Here is a 23,075-nt window from a genome sequence, read left to right as displayed (position 1 = left end):
TTTGTAGTTGATGGTTAAATAATATAGGGATTTGTGCTGTCTGAATATAAATATACAAATGTTCTATCTTCATTATTCACAGTTTCAGATGACAGTGAACTACCTACAAGTACAACGCTGAAAGCCTCTGAGAAGTCGACGATGGAGCAATTACTAGAAAGAGCCTGTTTCAGGGACTATCAGCGTTTAATTCTTGGCACCATCAGTGGAAGCTCCTCCCGCTTAAAAACAGAACAGTTCCGGATTACTGCAGTGAACCGGATGTATTCACTATGCAGAAGGTAACAATGGCTTGACTTTTTTGAGGCTCGAAATGGAGATGTACAATGGAGCCTTAAGCAAATTTTGTACTAAATAATGTGACAAAAGATCACATTTTTTAATCATGGTGAGGGCTTTAGAGGAGTGGAAAAGAAGTAGGTAATTCTTCCTTCACAGTAGAAATAAGGTTTGGATTAGGTTCTGTTATTTCGTATGCCAATAATGCGATCCTAAGCTCCTCTGCAGATTTAATTCTCAACCTGTTTGATGAGATTCGACCATACACTAGATAACTTGTGCACATGTGGCACAAAATAATAGGGCTGTTAACTGCTTAGTAAGGATATTTTAACTGACTATGCACATTGTCGTGAATAAAACAGACCTCATTATTGTTCAATAATACTACAATCCCATAATTAGATTCACAACTTCATTACTTAAAAAACATAAAGCTGTACCTCCACACAAGCCTGCTTTTCTAACCAGAATAAATGGCCAAGTCCTAGAGTGCCGTTTATTGTTAGGATATCATTAACAGGGTACCCTTCTGTAATTCTGTGTGGGTACATAGTTATTGTCGTTCTTGATGTGCTGTTCATTGGGTCGCTCATAGACTGATGAAGTTACAAACGTAATGACGTTGAAGGGATTACAAAAGATGATCCCTCTTTATCCCTTGATGATAACATTTATTCTAAATGTTTCACTGTTTAATTCATTTAACAACTGCACCTTAGGATCTGGGGTGCTTATTTCAAGTGCACCCTACATTTTTTTTTTTTTTAAACAATTCTTATTAGTTTTTCCCCAACTGTAGCATCCTGAAATCCGCGTTACATACAATAATCTTGTGTAGGAGAACCAGGCAAGTGATGACAGTACAAAAGAGAGCAGTTCCGCAACATTGCCATTCCTAACCCCCCACCCCGCTCCCTCTCTACCCCAACCCCCCCGTCAGTGTGCCCGCCTCGGTCTCCCCCACGCAGTGAGGCTTAAAGTGCCCCACGCAGCCAGGGAGCCGAACTCGGAATCATGGGACGAACCCCATCAATGTTCTCAAAAGTACCAAAGGCTGTACTCTACCACTCATATGCATACCACCCCGAAGCTCGACCTCCATACACATCGCAAGAAGTTTGCGCAAATAGCGACAACTCTCGGGGAATATTCAAGCGGTCCCCTCCTGAGTAGTCTCCCCGGCAGTCCCAGCAGGTCCCTCCATGCTCCTCCCAGGCCGGGCCGTGCACGCCTGAGCCTCACCCTCCTCTTCCTGTTCCCCCAAGCGGCGAAGCTCTTCCACCAGAACCCCCCACGCCCTGGCAGCATCTTGCGCTTTGTCATTGGAAGCACGCCTGGCCAATTGTAGGCGAAGCGTCCCTTCAGTCCCCACCCAAGCCAGGAAGCTCGCCCTCCACCTCCGAACACTCGGCCCCGTTCTTGCCTTCCAGTGCATGGTAAGCTGCCTCTTTGCCATTATCAGCCCCAGATCGATAAATTTGCTCGTGATTTTTGTACGGGGAGTATTATGCGGGACCCAAAGCAGAAGGCAAGCTCCCATGTCCACTGTCAGCACGCGTTCAGTCACTCGATTCAGGCACGCCACCACATCCGTCCAGTAAGAGCCCAACCCCGGACAGGACCAGAACATATGGCCAAAGTCAGCCCCCTCCGTATGGCACCTAGGGCAGCCCAACGAGGAGCCTCCAAAATATTGCAGGAGCTTTGCCGGGGTTAAATAGGCCCTGTGGAGAGTATAGAATTGGACCAGCTGAAATCTAGCGTTGCGCGTGCCCTTCCAGGGTCGTCGCAGCAGCTGCGACCATGTCGCCTCCGGGATAGGCCTGTCAAGATCCCCCTCCCACTTCTCCCGCAGGGTCGTCAGGGGCGCGAGCCCCTCCGTGGACAGCCGCCCATAGAGGCAAGTGATGGCCTTCATGGTGCCCACCGCCATAACAACTTACTGACATCACAAGGACGTTGGGGGTTCCGACAGCCCCATCCTCCAGTGCTTTAGAATCCCAGCCACCAGGGCAGAATGAAGGAGATAATCCCCCCTCGGCAAATCAAAATGCCTCTGCAACTCGTGGAACGGCAACAAAACCCCGTCGCGATAGAGATCCACAAGCATGTGAGCCCCACGGTCCTCCCAGCCCGCCAACGCCGACCAGTATCCGCCATGGGGGAGAGCCGTGCACATGCCCAACGGAATCTCCGGGGCATACGGGGCCACAAAACCCGCTCGTTTCTGACTACGGAGCCAGCAGAGTCGAAGCGTGCGCTCCTCGAGCGTGAGCTGGTCCAACCGGAGCCTTTGCTGCAATATAATGAATGACAATACATGCCGAGGGATAATCCTACCCTGCGGGCCCTCCGGGCCTTTGAACTCACGCGCCACGGCCTGTGTGAGACACTGCAACTGCCCCGCCAGATAATACCATTCGAAGTCCGGAACTGCAAGCCCCGCCTCCACCCTCGGTCTCATCAGAGTGGTCAACGCCACCCGACGTCTGCCCGCGCCCCAAAGAAATCCTGTCATCAGCGCCCGAAGCGTCTTAAAAAAGGAGGCCGGAATCCAGATCGGCAAGGTGCGGAAGAAATAAAGCAATCCCGGGTCCCCGGAGACATAGGAAACGGGCAAGTCTTGGCCCAGTTAACGTGCAACCCCGAAAAGGAGCCGAACTCCCGGAGTAGGAGTCTAGCGCCCCGCAGAGAATCTCGCGCATCTGCCAGATACAGCAAGAGGTCATCCGCGTATAGGGAGATGTAGTGTGGCTCTCCACGCAGCTGAACCCCCTCGTAAGACCGTCCCTGACGGGCATGCGCTGCCAAGGGCTCGATCGCCAGGGCAAACAAAAGAGGGGATAACGAGCAACCCTGAAGAGTGCCTCTCTCTACCTGACAAGCAGCCGAGATAGTACGCCCCGTGCAGACTCTAGCCATGGCAGAGCGGTATAACAATCTGGTCCAGCACACGAAGTGGCCTCCCAGGCCGAACCCCCTCAGCACCCGAAACAGATACGGCCACTCCACACTATCGAATGTCTGTTCGATATCCACCGACAGTACTACGGCGTCCGAGGGGCCCCCCTCCCGGTCCCCCATGAGCCGCACTAACCTGCGAATACCCGCCGTGGTATTCCTCGTGGGAATAAACCCGATTGGTCCGGGTGTACCAGCGCGCCCATGTGGGCCATGAGCCGCGTGGCCAAGATCTTGCTAAGGATCTTATAATCCACCGAAAGCATAGAAAGCGGACGGTACGCTGACCTGGAGGATGGGTCCCCATCTTTTTTCAGCAACGGGACTATGATCGCCTCCCTCAAGGTACCCGGCAGCTCGCCCACGTCCCACGCCTCCTTGTACATCGCCTGCAGACGTGGAGCCAAGGCGTCCAAATACGTGGCATAGAACTCCACTGGGAGGCCGTCCGCCCCCAGAGTCTTCTTCCGAGCCATGTGCAGAACCGCCACTCTGATTTCTCCCAGGGAGATCTCCACCCCCAGCGCCGACCCCTGCTCCGGATCCAACTGTGGCAACCTAGCAGCTTCTAAGTAAGCGTCCAGCCCATCAGGCAGGTCCGGCATTCTACTCCTATACAGCTGCAAGTAATAGTCCCAGAATAGGCCATTGATCTCCCGTTGTGAATAAACCAGGTCCCCCGTGGGGGTAACCAACGACAGTATAGGGGTGCCCCTAAGAGCCGGGTTAGCCAGCCAGGCCAATAACGACCCAACCTTATCCCGCTCAGCGTGCGCGCGGACCATGTATTCCTTATAGTCATAGCAGCGAAGCCGCTCCACCTGCACGGCCACCTCCTCCCGTGCCGCCAAGACCTCCCCCTGGGCACCCCCGTCAGCGTGACTAGCAAGTTCCGCTTGGCGTAGTCGCGTCTCAGCTCGGTCAACGTCCCGCGACAGAACCTTGCGCGTCCCAGCGACAGCCGAGATACAAATCCCCCGCACGACCACCTTGAGCGCATCCCATTCAAGGGCTCTGCTGGTCGCTGTCCCCGCGTTATCCGTAAAGTAGCGTTCCACACCTTCCTGAGCTCCGCATGAAACACAGGATCCTCCAGCAGCGTCGGACTCAGGCGCCAAGTCGGAATCGCCTGCCGCTGCTGGGACCAGAGGACCTTTATCAAGCAGGGGTTGTGGTCTGAGAGTGTCCTTGCCAGATACTCGCTATGACACGTAAGCTCCAGGGCTCCCGGGGTACACAAGAAGCCATCCAGCTGAACATGAAGGTCGTGCGGCACAGAATAGAAGGAGTAATCCCTATCTGACGGGTGATGCACCCGCCAAGCATCGACAAGTCCCCAGGCTGCCTGCCAGTCGCGCCTCGCCTTGGCCACCCTGTGTACTACTGATTGAGCTAGCAGGGGATGAGAGCGATCTAATTCTACATCAGTGACCGAGTTAAAGTCCCCCCCGAGAAACACCGTGCCCACCAGAAAGGACGCCAGCCTCCCAGAGAGCCGCGCAAAGAAAGCAGTGTAGTCAGAGTTCGGGGCGTAAATACTGCAGAAGGTCACATCCCTGCCATCTAATCGACCAGACACCGCCACAAACCTCCCCTCCGGGTCCACCAGCGTGGCTGTAGGTTGAAACGGAACCCCGGATCGGACCCAGATCAATGCCCCCCTAGCAAAAGCAGAAAAGGTAGTGTAAAACAACTGTCCCCTCCATCGCTTCTGCAGCGCCAGCCCCTCGGCCCGATCCATATGTGTTTCCTGCAAGAAGGCCACCTGGATCCCCCTGCGGACCAAGTATGCATGTACCTTATAACGTTTTCTCATGGAGTTCAGCCCCCGCACATTCCAAGTAATGCACTTCAATTCAGGGCGGGTCGCCATATGAACATATACCACAAATCACACCCCAAGACAACCTAGCGGGCACACCGCCACAGAAACCTCACCCAACAACCCCAAACCCCTCCCATCCCCAGAACAGGCTCTAAACCACAGTTACCCACCCAAACACCCACTGAACAAAAAAGGCACCCTGGTAGCCACCAGAGTCTCACAATATGCGTGAGGTAGAGGGGGTGACCCAACACCAGCACGGGCCGGACAGCAGTCCAAAAGGCTAGTCCGTATGTCGGCCTCAGGAATCAAAGTCCCCTTCTCCCGGCAGCGCCCCGCCCCCAACGGCCCCCCCAAAGCAAAGCGCCCCGCCCCCCCACACAACCCAAGAGCGACACCCCTCAACAGTAACAGTGGATCCATACTCGCCCCTCACTTGTCCACAAGGCAGCTCCAGGCACGCCACCCTGCACAGAATATAGTTCACAGTGAGGTTGCCTCATGTGTCCAGCATTCCATCCGCAGTGGCCGGCGTGACCGCCGGCAAGTGTCCACCGGCACTTTCAGAGTTCGCCGACTCCTCCGACGCCCCCGACTCCTCCTCCGCAGAACTCCGCCGGGATCCCGAATCCGCAGGCGAGGCCGCAGCCACCGCACCAGAGATGACGGAGACTGCCTTCAAAGCCGCCTGCCTCTCCAACTCCGTCTGAGAGTGCGGGGGAGACCGGCCACTCCCCACACGCCTCCTGTGTCGGCAGGCCCGACGGGGTCCCGGCGAGGCCCGAGCCTCCGAGGCCCGCCGTCCAGCTCCACCCCGGCCCTCGCGGTACCGTTCCAGCCAGCTCCACGCGTCCTCTGGTGCATCAAAGAAATGAGCAGTCCCATCCGCCATCACCTTCAATCGAGCCGGGAAGAACAGGGCATACTGTATCCCCTCCGCCCGAAGGGCCCTCTTAACTGCCATGAATGAGAAGCGATTCCGCGGAACCTCCTGAGAATAATCAGGGTAAAGCGAGACCAGGGCATTGTCAACTTTATACGGGCCAGATGTCCGGGCCCTCCGCAGAATGAGGTCGCGATCCTTGAAATGGAGCAAGCGTGCGACCACCGGTCTCGGGGGGGCGACCCGCAGCCGGTGGGCGGGCCGGCACCCGATGGGCCCTTTCAAGGGTGTAAAACTGCGACAGGCCCTCCGGTGCCACCACCTCCCGCATCCACTTCTCAAGGTAGCCGATCATATCGTCCCCTTCGATTCTCTCGGGTAGGCCTACCACCCGAACATTGTTGCGCCGGTTACGCCCTTCTGCCTCCTCAGCCCGCTTCTCAAGTAGGTGCACTCTGCGCGATAAATCTCCCAGAGATGCCTCCGTCGCCTTCTGGGCCGGCTCCAGCGCTACCAACTTCAGTTCCGCAGTTTCAACGCGGTCGGCCAACTTGCCATGGTCAGCTCGCAATAGGCCAAGGCTCGTGGACACCTGCGCTGTGTCCCGGCATAGCGCCTCCCCCAAGTCAGAAATGGCGTGGAGGATCCGGTCCATCTGCTGCTGCCGCAGTCCCGCCGCAAGCGCTCCAGCCGGGTCCTGGTCCTGCGGGTCCGGCGGGGTCTCCGTTCGATCTAGCGGGGCCGTCCCCACGCTGCGCCGCGGCTTCCCCATGGTCCGACCACCAGAGCCTCTGCACGCCCCAGCCGCGAGGAGCCTCCTACGTCCACCTCGTGGCAGCCGCTAGCCGTCCACCGCAATCAGCCTCCGCACTCCCAGGGCGCAGGTCTCGGGCGCCTCCACAGAGTGACCAGCCGTCTCGCCAGGCACGCCGCGGGTCACCCCCCAGGGTCTACCGTCTCTGCGGAGGAATCCAGCCAGCACCTAGATGCCCCGCTCCGTATGCTCCGTCGGGCGGTAGCGCGCCCGGGGAATTGTCCTCACCACGCCTCCAGGAGAGTTACGGCATCCCCGAAGCAGGCAGCACAGGGCACTCCTCATGGGCCAGTCCCACAAGGAAACGCGGGCCGGGTGGCACTAGGGCAAAATCCCCCGCCGCAGCACTCTCTCCAACTCCAAGCGTCCCGCAGCTAGGCCTTCCCCCAGGCCATGACACCAGTGGTAGGGGGACGAGGGGGGAGAAGCCCACAGGTTAGAAGTCCAGGTGCGCCCGCACAATGCCTCCGCCACCAGTCCCACACCAGGTCGCAGTCCGCTCACCAGGCCGATCCGCAGGGCACCGCCAGGCCCGGTCCGCCTCGATCGCCGACAGCCCCGTGGGCGTTCCTGGGTCTCCGCCGCCGACGCATACAGCGGCGCCAGCAGTCCGCCAGCAGCCCTCGACAGCCTCAGGTATCCACCCAGGTCACTCCGCCTGCCTCCGTAGTTGGGCACCGCAGCGCGGGCCGGACGCCACAACAGCCGGGGCTACGATCTCCCCCACCGGCCACCAATGTACGCAAGGCCGCGGCTGGCAGGCCCCGCGCAGGCCCAAAGCAAGATGGCCGGGTCTCTCCCAGTCGGGCCCGCCTCCAGCGCCGACCAGCACAGCCTCCCGGGGCCAACACCCCTCGCGATCTGCAGGCCGGCGACTCACAAGCACAGGGGAGCCACCACGAAGTCCGCTGCGCCGCCGGGGAAGTCTTAATGCAGGAGAAATTCCGAGGCCGACACGGAGCTCTCAGCTCACGCGTCCATGCTCGGCCGAGTCCAAGCCACGCCCAAGTGCACCCTACATATAAAATGGAGCACCTACGTTCCCTCCATAAGGTTTCATATTTTTAAGCAGCATATGCATGAGAGACAAGTAGACTTAGAAACAGCAAGTCTTGGATATCTGGCTAGTAGATTACACAACTGCAGTAAACATTTTTTTCTTTAAACATAATTCATTAACCGAGCCCTTTGTCTGTGTTAGAGAAGGGGTGTTAAATGTTGGTCCAGGAACAAGACCCATGCTGCATTTTACAAACAACTGTGAAACTGATTCTCATTTATATTTACTGTATGTAAATTTATCTCACGCAGATATCTGGAAAATCTACAACGGATCTAGTTTCTACATTGTTGATGTTACAGCAGTTCCTTACTGGTTCTGCTTGTCTTTGCACGCTATTCTGACGGTAGACATGAACAGAGATATTCTTATAGCAGCGAAATATAAACTATTAAGTCTGAAGGGGACTTGTATGTCTGAAGGTGGATCTTACCATGTGCACACAGAGTCACTTTATAGCCAGCCCCAGGTAGAGAAAACTGACACATGACACAAGGGGGAGCTAGAGCTAAGTTACACATCCAGCTGACCTAGCAAGATAGGTTGAGAGGAAGATTGTTTTGCCTGTCAGACATGAAACAAGAGAAAGAAAAATAGAAAAGCTTGCAGAAACCATCTTTTGGAAGCCTTCTAATGCCAATGTACCTGGATATTGAAAAACTGGACATGGATTTGTGCTAGTTCACAGTAACTAAACCACCATGATATTATAGCTTCAGTATTAAAGCTTATCTACCTTGAAGATATATGTATGGCTTTCTTATATGTAAGTTCTAAACATAAATGTTACTTACCTTTGGTAACGCTCCTAATGGTAGAGACTCCATCTAGCCACAGATTCCTCAAAGTTTTAAATATTCCCAAGGCGTCAGACTGGATTCGGAAACTTTTTCAGCAGGACTGCTCGCTGTTAGGTGTTGCCATGTGGCTCCATGCTGACGCCATTCTGCTCTGTAAATGACATTTAGAGTCTATATATGTGCCACTCCCACGCTCTGACGTCAGTTGGTTTAGAAGCTGTCTGCGCCCTCAAATTTAGAGCACCAAAGGCAAATTGATTGTGATCAGTGGTCATATTACTAGACTTGAGATATTAGAAATAGATAGTGTTCAGTGCACAGAACGGCAAGGATGGGGTGGTCAATGATTAATCTACGGTTAGATAGAGTCTTGACCAGAAATAGCGTTACCGAAGATAAGCAACTTATTCTTCTGATGGAGACTTATGATCACAGATTTCTCAACTTTTTGAATAGATGCCAAAGCAGTACCTATGTTGAGGTGCGCCTGTGAATGGACTCAGACCAAAACGTCCTGGAAGACCAAGTGGGCGCAATACTCCTCTCTGCGAACCTGGCTGTCTACACAATAGTGCTTCCTGAACGTATGGCATGATGCCCACGTAGCTGCGTGGCAGATGTCCAAGACAAGAACTCAGCATGCAAATGCAGTGATGTCACTTTTTAATGCAGAGCACGATCCAGCAGGAGATGGTCCACTTCTGCAAGGCCTTGCCTTTTTTTGCTCTAGCGAACCCCACACTGTTCGTCCACCCGGTGTTCTTTGGTATCATCAATGTAAAAGCTTAGTGCTTTTTGAGGGTCCATGTGATGGGGTTGAGGCAAAGCATTGAACACTTGCTAGGTGATGTTTTGACCAATGTGGGATGACATAATGACTTTCGGCTAGAAGGATGTTCGTGTCCGTAGTTTTGAAAAAAAGGTGGTGTATGGTGGAATGACACAAAGAGCTTGAAGCTCACTTACACAATGCTTGGATTTTGTGGCAATGAGAAATGTCTTGTGAGTGAGAAGCTTCAAAAGACAGCTGTGAAGTGACTTGAAGGAGTACACATCAAATTTGAACAGAAAGTTAAAGTCCCACTATGGCATGACAAAGGGTGAGGACATAACATATTGCCGGCCTTTCAAAAAGCTCATTGTAACTGGTGATATAAACAATGAGGCCTGATCCAGCAACCACAGAAAGCCTGCAAGAGCTGAAAGATAAACTTCAACTGTGCCATGAGCCAAGCCTTGCCAGTCGTGGGACAAAACAAAAAACAGAATGCCAGATAATTTTGCCCGGAGAGGGTCTATCTGCTACAGACCACACCAAGTCACAAATTTGTTCTAACGGCAAGAGCATATAGTTTCGGTCGAGGGACGCCTGTCGGCCAAGATGACCTCAACCACCTACGTAGGAATATCATAGGTGTTCAGATGTTGCCAATCAATCTTCAAGCATGAAGGTGAAGTTTGCGAAGGCTGGGTGCAGAACTCTGCCCCGTTGCTGCAACAGTGTATCCTCTTGGAGTTGCAGCCTGGTCAGAGGACAGCTGTTCATGCCAACCATACTCTCCATGCCCAATCTGGGGCCACTAGGATGACATGATCCCCGCTTCTTCCTAATCTCCTTCAGAACCAACTGGGGACAGAAGAAGTATTGGCATAGAGGCATGCAGAAGTCCTGAGTTCCACCCTGAGCAGAACACTGGTTAGATGTAGAGATTTAGTGCAAAATCCAACATGCTGATCTGCTGACATTGCATCTCTCTCCGGTGCTAAATAGATCAAGCCAAGGTTTTTCCCATTCACGGAAGAGACCTTGCACCACCTCCAGGTGCAACTGCCATTCATGATCGTCTGGCATAGACTGCTGAGTTTGTCCGCCCTGGCTTTTGAGGAGCATGCCAGGTGGTTCACTACCAGGAAAATGCCTTGCCGACACAGGCATTTCCAGAGGTGTGAGGCCTCCTAACGCACCTTCTTGACACAATGTCCATGGCCCTCACCTCTCCCCATTTATTACAATACCAGATGGTGGTGTTCTACATAAACATCATTACCACCCTTTCTTTGATGGATGGAAGGAACACTTTCAATACCAAGCAAACAACCCTCAGCTCCATAAAGATGATGTGGAGCTGAGACTCTGTCAGATACCAAAGGCCTCTGATCTCCACCTCTACTCAAGTGGCCGCCCCAACCCAGGAATGACACATTGGTCACCACTGTCATCTCTTAGTGGGGTAGGGAGAGGGGTCTGCTGCTGTCCCAATTGTGATCCAGTAGCTACCACTGCAGATCTTTTGCAGTCCCCTCTGAAATATACCAATGGTCAGAGAGGTCTATTTGTTGCTGGGCCCACTGAGACTTCAGATCCAACTGCAGAGCCCGCATATGCCACCTGTTGTGCTTGAGCAGTAGAATACAGGAGGCCATCAATCCCAGCAGCCGCACAGTCGACCTCACTGAACTCCAGGACCAATTATGAGAGATTGGGATTATAGCATGAATGTCCTGAACTCTCCTTTTTTGAGGAAAATCACAAAACTGAGTTGAATGACTCAGATAAATGGGAACATCTGAGAAGGAGTCAGGTGTGACTTTGGCACATTCATAGAGAATCCTCTAAACTTGACAGGAGGTTTGCCGTAGTCTGGAGGAGGTTGACAACTGCACGGGGCAAACTTGCATTGAAAAGCTAGTCAAGGTAGGGCAGAACTGGAACCCCGGACCTCAGAAGGTGTGCTGCTACCGCCATCACTTTTGTGAACCCCCAAGGGGCGCTGCTGAGATCAAAGGAGAGCATCACAAACTGAAAATGCTCCTGTCCCACTCTGAACCGCAGGTAGCGCCGATGGGCTTTCAGGACGGGAATGTGGTACTTGGTGTCCTGCAGATCAGACAGCACCATCCAGTCTCCTGGGTCGAGGTCTAACAAGTGCAAAAAGATGGACAGAATGCAGAACAATGTCATACATTCACCCCAGTACAGAGATCTGGGCCTAAATCCATTGTTTTTTTGCTCACCATGCCATTCCAGTTTGGACCCAGCCATATGCAAATCAGTCTTGACCATGTGCCCAGTGGGAACAGTCCAGCCCGAACTGCCGTGCCAGGTCCTCCCTGGACTGGAAACAAGCATCCTATGACCGGTTTCGGGGTTTCACCCCTCTTCAGCCAGGATAGCTTGATTCCAGTGGCATGGAGAGCACGGGACTCACGTATGAGGCACAGGGTCAAGACTGATTTGCATATGGCCAGGTCTAAACTGGGGTGTCATGGTGAGCAAAAGAATGATGGATTTAACCCAGATCTCTTGACTGGGGGAGAATGTTTTGATTTGTTATGCATTCGGTCCATCAATTGTGTGTCTTTTGCTTTCTTGCCCTAAGTGCGCCGAGTATGCCTAGACGTAGGTCCCGGGCTCACTGTGCCACTGGAATCAAGCTATCCTGGCGGAAGAGGGGTGAAACCCCGAAACCGGTCCTAGGATGCTTGTTTCCGGTCCAGGGAGGACCTTGCTTGGCAGTTCGGGCTGGACTGTTCCCATGAGGCACAGGGTCATGACTGATTTGCATATGGCCAGGTCTAAACTGGAGTGTCATGGTGAGCAAAAGAATGATGGATTTAACCCAGATCTCTTGACTGGGGGAGAATGTTTTGATTTGTCCTGCATTCCGTCCATCAATTGTGTATCGAGGTCTAACAAGGCCTGGGCCAGGGTGAGCATTCTGACTTTGTCCTTTTGAATGGAGACATTGAGGGGTGGAAGTCTAAATTAGGATGAAGCCATGCATCCTTTTTTTAGCACCAGAAAGTAGCACGAAAAACAAACATGGCCCAATTCTGGTGCAGGCAGGCTCTTGAGAGCTTGTGGCCAAAGGGCTTTTTTTTACTGCTGTAAGATGGACAGATGATCCTCCGTCAGTGTTTCTTATGTCAGTGGAAGGCATGGCGGAGTGGCTATTTAGAGTATAGTCTATCCCCACTCAACAAGCTGCAGGGCCCACCTGTCCAATGTAATGTCCTGCTAACCCGGTAAGAATCGTTGGCTCCTGTCTCCAACGGGGTTGCTGTGCTCCACTGAGGGCATGCTAAAGCGGTTTAGCAGGTGGGGCCACAGGGCAGGCAGCAGTCTGACTGGCTCATAAACTCTGACCGGGTGGGTGCCACAGACACTGCCACAAAATTGCTGGCACCTTGCTGAGACTGAAGTGGCTGTTGTCGTGGGGCACCTCTGCCAACATTGCCAAAGGAACTGTAGGGCTGATACAATTGGTGAGATGGGGCAGATAAGTACAGGCCCTACTCTTTGAGCTGCTCCAGATCAGAATCTGCTTTGTTCCCAAAAAGGCGAAACAGCATGCCCATAAGGCACAACTGGTCATCGACTGAAAAAGCCATTGACCTCAGCCAAGTGTGGCAATAAATGGCAACATAAATGGTGCCAGTGTCCCACCCGATGGAAACAACAGTGTCCGGGCCACAACGAATTGTGAATTTGGCTGCCCAATGATGGTCCTATATAGCTTCGGTCAGAACAGGTGGAAGGTCTTCCGGGGCATCTGGGAGGACCTGAACCACTGAATTTCATAGAGACTGAAAATAGCAGCTTAGCAGGCAAGTGGCATTGATGAACCTGAGGGCGAAACGGGTGGAAAAAAATACACTCTTCCCAAAGGTCTCCACTGTTTAGCACTCCCTTTCTGGGTGAGTAGTCACAAAAGTATATGAGTTTGTCCAACTAGTACATGCCTGCCCCACCAAGCTCTCAGGAGGGGGGTGCTGACACAAAAATGTAGGGTCACCTGGGGCATGTTGGTGGTTTCATGCAAATTGGTGATTTACTGGGGGGCTAGAGCAAAGTTTCAGGCCCCTAGGAGAGTATCACTTAGTGTCTTGTTTAAAGGTAGGAGGGGTTTGACCCGGTTGGAGAACTTTGGTCAAGACATCTGAACTTTTTGGCGGGCAGCTGGGGTCGATAACTTTGGCTGCCTTTTGTATAACCACCACAAAGGAAACGCTCTCTTCAGTGGCAGAACCTGTGAGAGTAAGACCAGTATCAGGAGAGGTGTCAAGGCTATTAGCCTCTTGAAGGTCATCTTACCAATTATCGTCATGGTAGAGTTGGCCATTTGTGACACCTGCATAATAATTATCGTCGAAATCTGTGCCATACAAGGAATGCAATATGTGGGATCTTCCTTATGGAGGTGGAATGTCAAGCACAGGTTGTGGTTTGATGGAAACCGGGCACGACCTTGCTTAAATTCGGAGAGTACAATGGGCACATCATCCTCCAGTGTCGATGTGGTCTGCATTGGCATTGATGCTCCAGGAACCAGCGTGGATTGTGGAGCAGGAGGTGTGTTCGGTACAGGCGTCGAGGAGGCGCAGTCTAGGTGTCGGAGGGTCCAGATGACGTCAATGATGAACTTGACATTGGTTTCCCACATGGAGGTCCTCTAGACTCCTTAGGGCCCATTTATGGAGCACAGGAAGTCAGAAGGGATCCAAAGGGTCAGAGCATGGCCTCGTGGAACTATTGGGTCTGTCTCAGAGTTGCAGATGGCCCTGGAATCTTGGGCTGTGCCGGAACAAGTTGTGTGATAGACCTCAAAATCGTCTAGGTTCAGAAGCGAAATGGGAGGAATGGTGATGCCCTTGTGCCTTCTGAGTAGTCCAAGAGTGGCAGGACGAGGCCAAGTTTGGCTTGGATTTTTGTGTGCTTTTTTTACTACGCTCCCCTATTGGTCATTTAACCGCATTCTCTACTTGGGACTGGCTATGAGCACTTTATAAAATCAGGTGGTGATTCTTGCGCACAAGGTAAGATCTACCCTCAAGCATAGATGTATCCTCCACACTTAGTAGTCTGTATTTCGTGGCCATAAGAATATCTCTTTCCATGTTTACCTTCAAATGAGCATAAAAAGTCCAGCATAACTAGAAATAAGCTTTCTAATACAAACCAATGTTCAATGTAGAAAACTGCATCAGTTCTAGATTTACAAGATATACAAGTCAGATAAATTCACAAACCGCAAATATAAATGAGAATAGTTTCATATTTTCACACTGAACACCCCTGCTCTAATACAGATTGCAGTGGGCTTGGTTTATGAATTCTACTTCAAGATTATTTTTTTTACTTGGAGTTGTGTAATCTAGTGTGGGTCACAAATAGTCAGATATCCAAGCTAGACACGTCTCAGACATGCTTTCTCCAAGTTTACTTGTCTCTAGTGCATAGGCTGTATCAAAGTCTGAAACCTTATGGAGAGAACGTGGCGCTCATTTCATATGGAAGGTGCACTCGAAATAAGCACCCCCGTTCCTAGGCTGCAATTGTTAAACAGACAAACACAGGTCTGAGGCACTGACTAGCAAGTAAACGCATCTTTATTTAATCTTAAATGAAATCATATTTTCATTCAACGAGGGTAATGTGAGTAAATTAACTTCTTCAAGATGTGTCGTCCTTCAGGTACCAAATCCATCTTAAGAGAGATTTCTTTGAAACGACTGCAAGGTTTTATCATGTACCTAAAAAAACAAATGATATTAAACCAATGAGAGCAAATAGAGAGAAAAAAATCAATGCAATAGACGAAATACCTTGAGCCTTGAAGAATTGATCTGAGTCACAAAACTCATGACAGTTGAGTGGTGTGAAAATATGGTTTTCATTAAACTGAAATAAATATTTTTTATTTCATATTCAGTGCCTCCTAACGGTGTTTTGTGCATCAGCTTTATGATGGGAAGCTGATACATACTGGGCAAGCAATCGCAGCTTCGCAACCTAGGCCATCCTCACCTCCTAGTATCAACTGTCTAGCTATTACCAGAGAAAATGAAATTGAAAAAGAAACATCCAAACCTCTTCTTTGGTGTAAAACACCAGTAGAGTAATCTTGATTCAGGAATACAGGCGACCCACTTTTAGGCACAAAGCAAAAACATCCACCAAGTTTGATTATTATTTTTTATAGCTAAGATCTAAATGAAGTCTGCGGCCAGGACTATTGCTTGCAGTATAGATGGCAAGATGGTGTCGTGATCATTGTATGTCAATTTAGACATATTCTTTAATAGCACACATAACCTACTTTTTATTACAGTTATCCAGGTCTTCTAGTTGTACCTCAATCCATTCAAGATGGCAGCTTGCAGAAGGTGGCTAGGTGCTACCGGCATAATCGATTACCAGTGGTCTGTTGGAAAAATTCAAAAACCAATGCCGTCCTGCTCCGCTCTGGCGCTTTCCATGGAAAGGGTGTAGCTGGTCTTTTCAAATCTCCGAACACGCACACTGCAGGTGAGGGTATGACAAGGGTAATTTGTTCACCTTCTTTCAGATATAGAATGCCGTTTTAGCTGTTGCTAAAGTACAGATTTGTATTATTCTGTTGCACTGTGCAGTTTTCGATGTGATATTTAACAAGTCCACAAAGGTATCTTTACATACACATTTTCCTTCCTAACCCCATTCTCATTTTTTAATGCTCAGAGTCAAATCAACTTTATTCGGCTGGACATGCAGCCATAAATGTACCGAATTAAACAATATAGCAGTATAAAAGCAGACACAAGACAACTCATACATTTGCGAATATAATAGTTTTGAGCAGCCTGCAGTAACATCTGTAAAATAGCTATGTTAAAGTGCTATGTGCTTAATCAAGGTGCATTGAATGCCTAGAACGTATGGCAGCCCTTAAACATAGGCTTACATAATAACATGTTTCATCATCATTGATCTGGTTCAGTAAAAGTAATGTCTGCGTACAGTTGGTCAAATTTCTAGATTTGATAAGCGGCATTAAAAACATGTTGGCATATTTCTGATAAAAACCGCAAAAAAAGGTAAAATGTATCATGGACTGTTTAAAAATATTATTACATAAGCAAACAAGCGATTCTAAATTTTGCTGAAAGCTAAAAGTAAAGCAAAGTAGGTATTTTATTGTATATGCTCATTCTTAATGCTTTATGCTCAGTTTTACATCACTGTGGTAAGTCCTGCATACATGCTTCATGGTTGGCCATGCACAAGTACTTTTATTGTCGGTCTTATATGAATACTTTATGTTTGGTCTTTTTGCTCAGTCTTGTGAAAGTGCTCTCTACTTGATCTAACATGAGTGCCTTATGCTCAGTCTGACGTTAGCTATTTATGCACTGTTTTATGTGATTGCATTATGTTTGGTCTTAAATCACTGCTTGGTACTCAGTCTTAGTTGAGTGCTTTATGCTTTGTTTTGCATAAGCAAAAACAACAGTTGATGGACAGAATGTAGAACAATGTCATACATTCACCCCAGTACAGAGATCTGGGCCTAAATCCATCGTTTTTTTGCTCACCATGCCATTCCAGTTTGAACCCAGCCATATGCAAATCCGTTTTGACCCTGTGCCTCATGGGAACAGTCCAGCTCGAACTGCCAAGCCAGGTCCTCCCTGGACTGGAACCAAGCATCCTAGGACCGGTTTAGGGGTTTCACCCCTCTTCAGCCAGGATAGCTTGATTCCAGTGGCATGGAGAGCACGGGACTCACGTCTGAGCATACCCGTCCCATTCGGGTGACAAATGCAAAAACAACAGTTGATGGACAGCCTGGCTGAAGAAGGGTCACATACCCTGAAACTGGTCCCAGGATGCTCGTTTCTGGTCCAGGGAGGACCTGGCCTGGCAGTTCGGTCTGGACTGTTCCCACGGGGCACAGGGTCAGGACTGATTTGCATATGGCTGGATCCAAGCTGGGGTGGCATAGTGGGCAAAAGAACAATGGATTTAACCCAGATCTTTTGACTGGGGGAGAATGTTTGCATTGTCAGCATTCCGTCCATCTTTTGTTTGTTGTAACACTTTTCACCCTAAGTGGGATGGGTATGCCCAGACGTGGGTCCCTTGCTCACTGTGCCACTAGATTCAAGCTAGCCTGGCTGAAGAAGGGTGACATACCCTGAAACCGGTCCCAGGATGCTTGTTTCTAGTCCAGGGAGGACCTGGCCTGGCAGTTCGGTCTGGACTGTTCCCATGGGGCACAGGGTCAAGACTGATTTGCATATGGCTGGGTCCAAACTGGGGTGGCATAGTGGGCAAAAGAACGATGGATTTAACCCAGATCTTTTGACTGGGGAGAATGTTTGCATTGTCAGCATTCCGTCCATCTTTTGTTTGTTGTAACACTTTTCACCCTAAGTGGGATGGGTATGCCCAGACATGGGTCCCTTGCTCACTGTGCCACTAGATTCAAGCTAGCCTGGCTGAAGAAGGGTGACATACCCTGAAACCGGTCCCAGGATGCTTGTTTCTAGTCCAGGGAGGACCTGGCCTGGCAGTTCGGTCTGGACTGTTCCCATGGGGTACAGGCTCAGGACTGATTTGCATATGGCTGGGTCCAAACTGGGGTGGCATAGTGGGCAAAAGAACAATGGATTTAACCCATATCTTTTAACTGGGGGAGAATGTTTGCATTGTCAGCATTCCGTCCATCTTTTGTTTGTTGTAACACTTTTCACCCTAAGTGGGATGGGTATGCCCAGACGTGGGTCCCTTGCTCACTGTGCCACTGGATTCAAGCTAGCCTGGCTGAAGAAGGGTGACATGACCTGAAACCGGTCCCAGGATGCTTGTTTCTGGTCCAGGGAGGACCTGGCCTTGTAGTTAGGTCTGGACTGTTCCCATGGGGCACAGGGTCAGGACTGATTTGCACATGGCTGGGTCCAAACTGGGGTGGCATAGTGGGCAAAAGAAAGATGGATTTAACCCAGATCTTTTGACTGGGGGAGAATGTTTGAATTGTCAGCATTCCGTCCATCTTTTGTTTGTTGTAAAATTGTTTTGCATAAGAGCTTTATTCTACTCTATTAGTGCTTATACCTAGTCTTACTTCAGTGCTCTGTGCTCGGTCTGACATCAACGCTTTAGATTCAGTCTTACATCAGTGCTGTATGCCAGACTTTTTTCAGTTCTTTAGCATTTCTAAATAATTACTTGAAGAGTCCTTATCTTCTTTTGCTTGTAATAGGTTTTGCTTGAGTTCATTCTGCAAACTCTTTTACATGTAGTATTAATTGGACCGTAACAGAGATATGGTTTTAAATGTTTCTGACTACATTGACACCGCTGCTTCCAAATAACATGGTTGGATTTATCTTTAAAAATATATTTACTCATTTAGGGTTATTAAAATGTTCTGCATCTAGCTCTACAATAAACTTACAAGGATATAGATGGAGAACACATCCAGCCCTGTCACGTAGGTGCCCACAGCGGATGTTAAAAAATGTCTGCCCGTGACAGTGTGGATGGTCCATTCAGAAAAACAATCTGAATGTTACATTTTCAGGAGTTTTTAGAAGCACATATGATTCCATTCACATCTTGCTGGGTGCATTCTGTTGTCTTGGGGCTAGTACTGCCAGAGATGTACCTTTGCGTTGTCCCTGTAGGAATATGTTAGTGGATAAAGGTAGCAGTGGAGATGTTCACATGAAATGTAGTGTGGTAATACTTTCTGCAAGTATTTTAAGCCTTTTTCCCAGTAGACTATGTGGATGATGCATAAAGCCTCTAGTTTGATCCTAGCTTCGACTGGTAACCAGTAAAGTGCTTTCAAGGCAGGTTTGATTTTGCCACTCTTGCATAATTTATAACACATCTGGCTGCCTTTTTTTGAGAATTTTGGGGAGGCAAGTGTAAACTATGTTGCACCCGATGGAAATTGTGTGTAAATAGAGTATTTTTTGGAGTAGGGAGATTTGGAGATGCATCCCTTGAACCACTCAGTTGTCTTGTGCAATCAACAACAGGTCAGAGTTTGAGTATGCCCCAGGTTCCAGCAGTGTGGGATTATGTAAGTACACATCCCAGAGACATGTAACCGGTCCAAGGGTAGTGCAGTATCGTCACGTTCTCCTTTTATGATCATTGCCATCTTGGCTCCTTGCGTGTAGAGGAACCCTTCATTCATTCAGTGGGGGATGTGGTCCAGGCGCAATGTGATGTCACTATTAATCGTTTGGGGTTGATGTCCAGCCATAAATTAACTTGAGTATCATCAACATACATTTTGAAGTCTACATAATAACGCTGAAGAAGCTGTGGCAAGAAAGGAATGCACCTTGAGGGATGCCATAGAGCTGCAGTGCTTAACCTTCTGTGGACCTTCACTGAATCACTGCTCGAAGATTAGACCTTTCCGCGGTTTTAACCTCAAAACAATACACACAAATACTGAAATAAATGTATATCAAATAAATTTACAAGTTGTAGAAAATTGTATTTGATTAACACAATAATATACAAAAATCGAAGTGATTGGAAGGCTAGTGTGTTTCAAAGTTTAGTTTAATTTCAAAAGCTGAAGCAAAATGCTGGATGCTAGGCTATAATTTTCTTTTTTGCTCTAAATTCATGCTTTCTTTTTGTCGGCGTATTGCAGGTCTTTATTCGAGGCCATCAATCATTCTTACTAGACTTCTTTTGCTGTGCTTGCTCCAATGAATCAAGAAAATGATATCCACTAAATCGTTAGCCTCCTATTTAAAATTCCTTCACATTTATAAACTGTTTTAAAATGTTACATTTTGCTTGTTTATGTTAATAAAGTTAATAAAACTGCTAATGTTTAATTTTCTAAATAGTCGCAGACCTCTTGAGTATGCATCTCGGAACTCCTGGTGTCCACGGAATACAGATTAAATCACTGCCATAGACTAGCGTGTTAGTGGAAGATTCAGCTGTCCTGATCCTGTCTGTTTAACTCGGTAAAGAGAAAAGATTGAGTCTTGGATAGGGCAGTGCCCATTAATCATGACAGTTGTTGTGCCCATTCCAGTAAAATTATAAGTGCAGCAGTGTTTTGCTGCAGACAAGTCAAGGAGCATGAGGGCTGTTGTCTTATTTTCATCCTCCTTTGTGTTGGTTATTGCCATTTCAATGCCTTTTGAGGTTCTTCACTCTTACCATTCCAAGATTTCTATACATTTAAATGCATTTTAAGATGCATTTATGCGTTATGAGAGCAGTCAAAGAACTATCCTAGACTGGAAGTAATGTTGGCAGTGGTTTAGATCCTCATGCTCTTGAGCTGTCTCATCATCTCCTTTTTCAGGATCTTGCTAAGAGAAAGGAGGCTAGATATTGGCCTGGATCCTGGCCAATATCAGGCAGAACCAATCATGACATACAATATACAATAGTGTTTGACAACAGTGCACGGAGCAGTTGTTATGTGGGAGAAACCCCAGGGTTTTGAGGGGGTGGTGCTATGCATGTCCGACAGCCTTTTAAGTCTTTCACATATTAACTCCCAACCAGTCTCCTGTAGCCAAACTACAGGGCTGAGGCTCCTATCACCCCTCAGCTCAGGCTACGTTACTCAGCCTCAGGAAGTGACTGAGCATTCATGCTTCAGTGGTATGATTCCTGATTGGAGAGAGGCATTTATCATATTGCTGATGCTCAAAGTAAGGGCATCAATAACTTGTTTAAGGCACACTGCTCAACACAGATTTATATGTCACTTGGATGATTTTATTTTGGTAGCCAGGCAGAGCATCTCACTTGCTCAAGAGGAAGAATGTGAATGTGGATAGTAGTACTTGAATTGAGGTGAGGGGACATGAAGGTGTGTCTGGTGTGCTGGAGTTGAACTTATATTTTCCAGAGATTTCTTATTTGAAATAAGCCTTTACTGTTTTTTATGATGCACATGGGTTCTTTTCAGGGTTGTGGTTAGTCAGCTTGTGATAGATTTTACATGTCTCCTTACATTTGCTGGGGGCCTTGTTTTTTAAGCTTTTCTAATAGTTCTTCCTGTACATTTGAAGCAAACTAGCTCAGTCCACATGTATTATCATATACAATTTGAAAATCTCTAGTAATTCGTGGTGATTAACAATTAAACATTAACACGACATCTTCCAATAAAGTCAAATAGACTGTATTCTTCCTTTATTCTTTTATTCTTTTGTTCAAGATTCTATTTTATAAAAGCACAGCACAAAATTCCTAGACAGCCGACACAGGTGTTTCGTCCCAACGGGACTTCTTCAAGGCTGTTATAAGTTTAAGTGGTCCACATGAACAACATACAAAGAATTTGGTGGCAAATTGAATGCCTTTTTTGAGTACGCCTTAATGTTTAGGAAGAAAAGCGTACGAGATGCTGAAGAGCAAGGGAATATTGAGTACCCCAAACTGAGTGAAATGTAACTCGACAATGAGGACCGTGATCTGGAGTCAAGAAACGACAGACTCTAATAATGGGACTATGATGCTGGGGATGAGATTTTGTGCCTTACCTGAAGGACAACTGGTTTGAGGACCTCCAAGATGGCAGTGTTCTGGATACCATCCCATGCGCTGGACTAGATTCCCCTCGAGGCTTGCCACAAAAGACACAACTCTTTTGCTATGATTATGCGAAGGACGACAGAGATACTTGACCATCAACTCTCCACTAAGGATGTTAAAAGCAATGTCCTGATGGAGATGTAACAGACTCACCAGTCGAGCTGCGAGCCCCTTCTTCCAGTCAATTAGGCTGTTACTGATATGCTCATAGGTACCTGGGCCAACCCCTGCTCAGGCCTACCAGTGATCTGCCAGATTGCCAGACACCATCACCCTGCTCTGGAAGACCCAGCTTTCCTCACCTAGTACACCACTTCGGAGAAACTTGTGGTGCAGGCTTTGGCAAGTAGAGTTAACCCAACCATTTCCCAATACTCCCCCTGACAGAGAATCTTTTGGTAGGTGTTTTTTTTTTTTTTTACCTCTACCAGTTTGGCCCTTTGCTCAGTAAATGCCAGCTGTCTTCTCAGCCACTACTAGCATGCCTTTGTGGGACTCCTTGGCACAAGTAATGCCCACAGTACCGAAAGAAGCCAGGGTCATACTTTCCCAGACCATACCAGATGGTTATGACTCAGCTAAGTTCACAATCTACTGCGGGCTGGATACCAGGTAATGGCCCAGCAGGGCTATTGGCACCAGTGTGGCCATTTGCAGGCACGTCTGGATGCGGTCCACAGTCTTTTTTTGGAGACATTCAGGCCAGAATATTTGGAGATAAAGTGGACTCTGCTCTGGAGCGCTTCAAGGATAGCAGGGCCATAGCGTGCCTCCTATGCCTTTCTGTTCCTCCTCACAAGCCGCAACATCAGTTTCGCTTCCTGCGTGGCTTTGGTAGGAGCTTTCAATGTTGCCAACAGCCCCAGCAGGTGCAGCAGTCACTTCAGCCCTTTCGTGGTTGCAGCCAATGTACCCACAAAAGAGGGCAAAAGGGACAACATGCAGCCCGGTCTTCTGTCCCTGTCCCCCAGCTGCCACCCCCAGACCTTTTCAGTGTGCCATTCAAGGCACACAGCCACTCTTTCGGAGGCAGCATCCATCACTTTATGCCAGGGTGGCAGGCGATAACTTCAAACAAGTTAGTCCTGCAAAT

At 48.9% G+C, this 23,075-nt stretch overlaps 1 protein-coding gene across 6 annotated transcripts in view; it reads left to right on the top strand.

The window, feature by feature from the left end:
- Window positions 1-23,075, top strand: part of SBF2 (SET binding factor 2) — a 2,080,461-nt gene that overhangs the window by 1,570,134 nt on the left and 487,252 nt on the right. For all 6 annotated transcript variants that reach the window (XM_085648170.1, XM_085648169.1, XM_085648168.1 and 3 more), the window contains exons 26-27: window positions 83-281; window positions 15,738-15,934. In XM_085648170.1, the coding sequence (XP_085504296.1) occupies window positions 83-281; window positions 15,738-15,934 (396 nt within the window). The remainder of the gene's footprint in view (window positions 1-82; window positions 282-15,737; window positions 15,935-23,075) is intronic.

The sequence above is a fragment of the Triturus cristatus genome, chromosome 3_2, assembly GCF_964204655.1.
Source record: "Triturus cristatus chromosome 3_2, aTriCri1.1, whole genome shotgun sequence".
NCBI lineage: Eukaryota > Metazoa > Chordata > Amphibia > Caudata > Salamandridae > Triturus > Triturus cristatus.
Note: the sequence above shows the minus strand (reverse complement) of the source record. Positions and strands in the feature narration are given on the sequence as shown.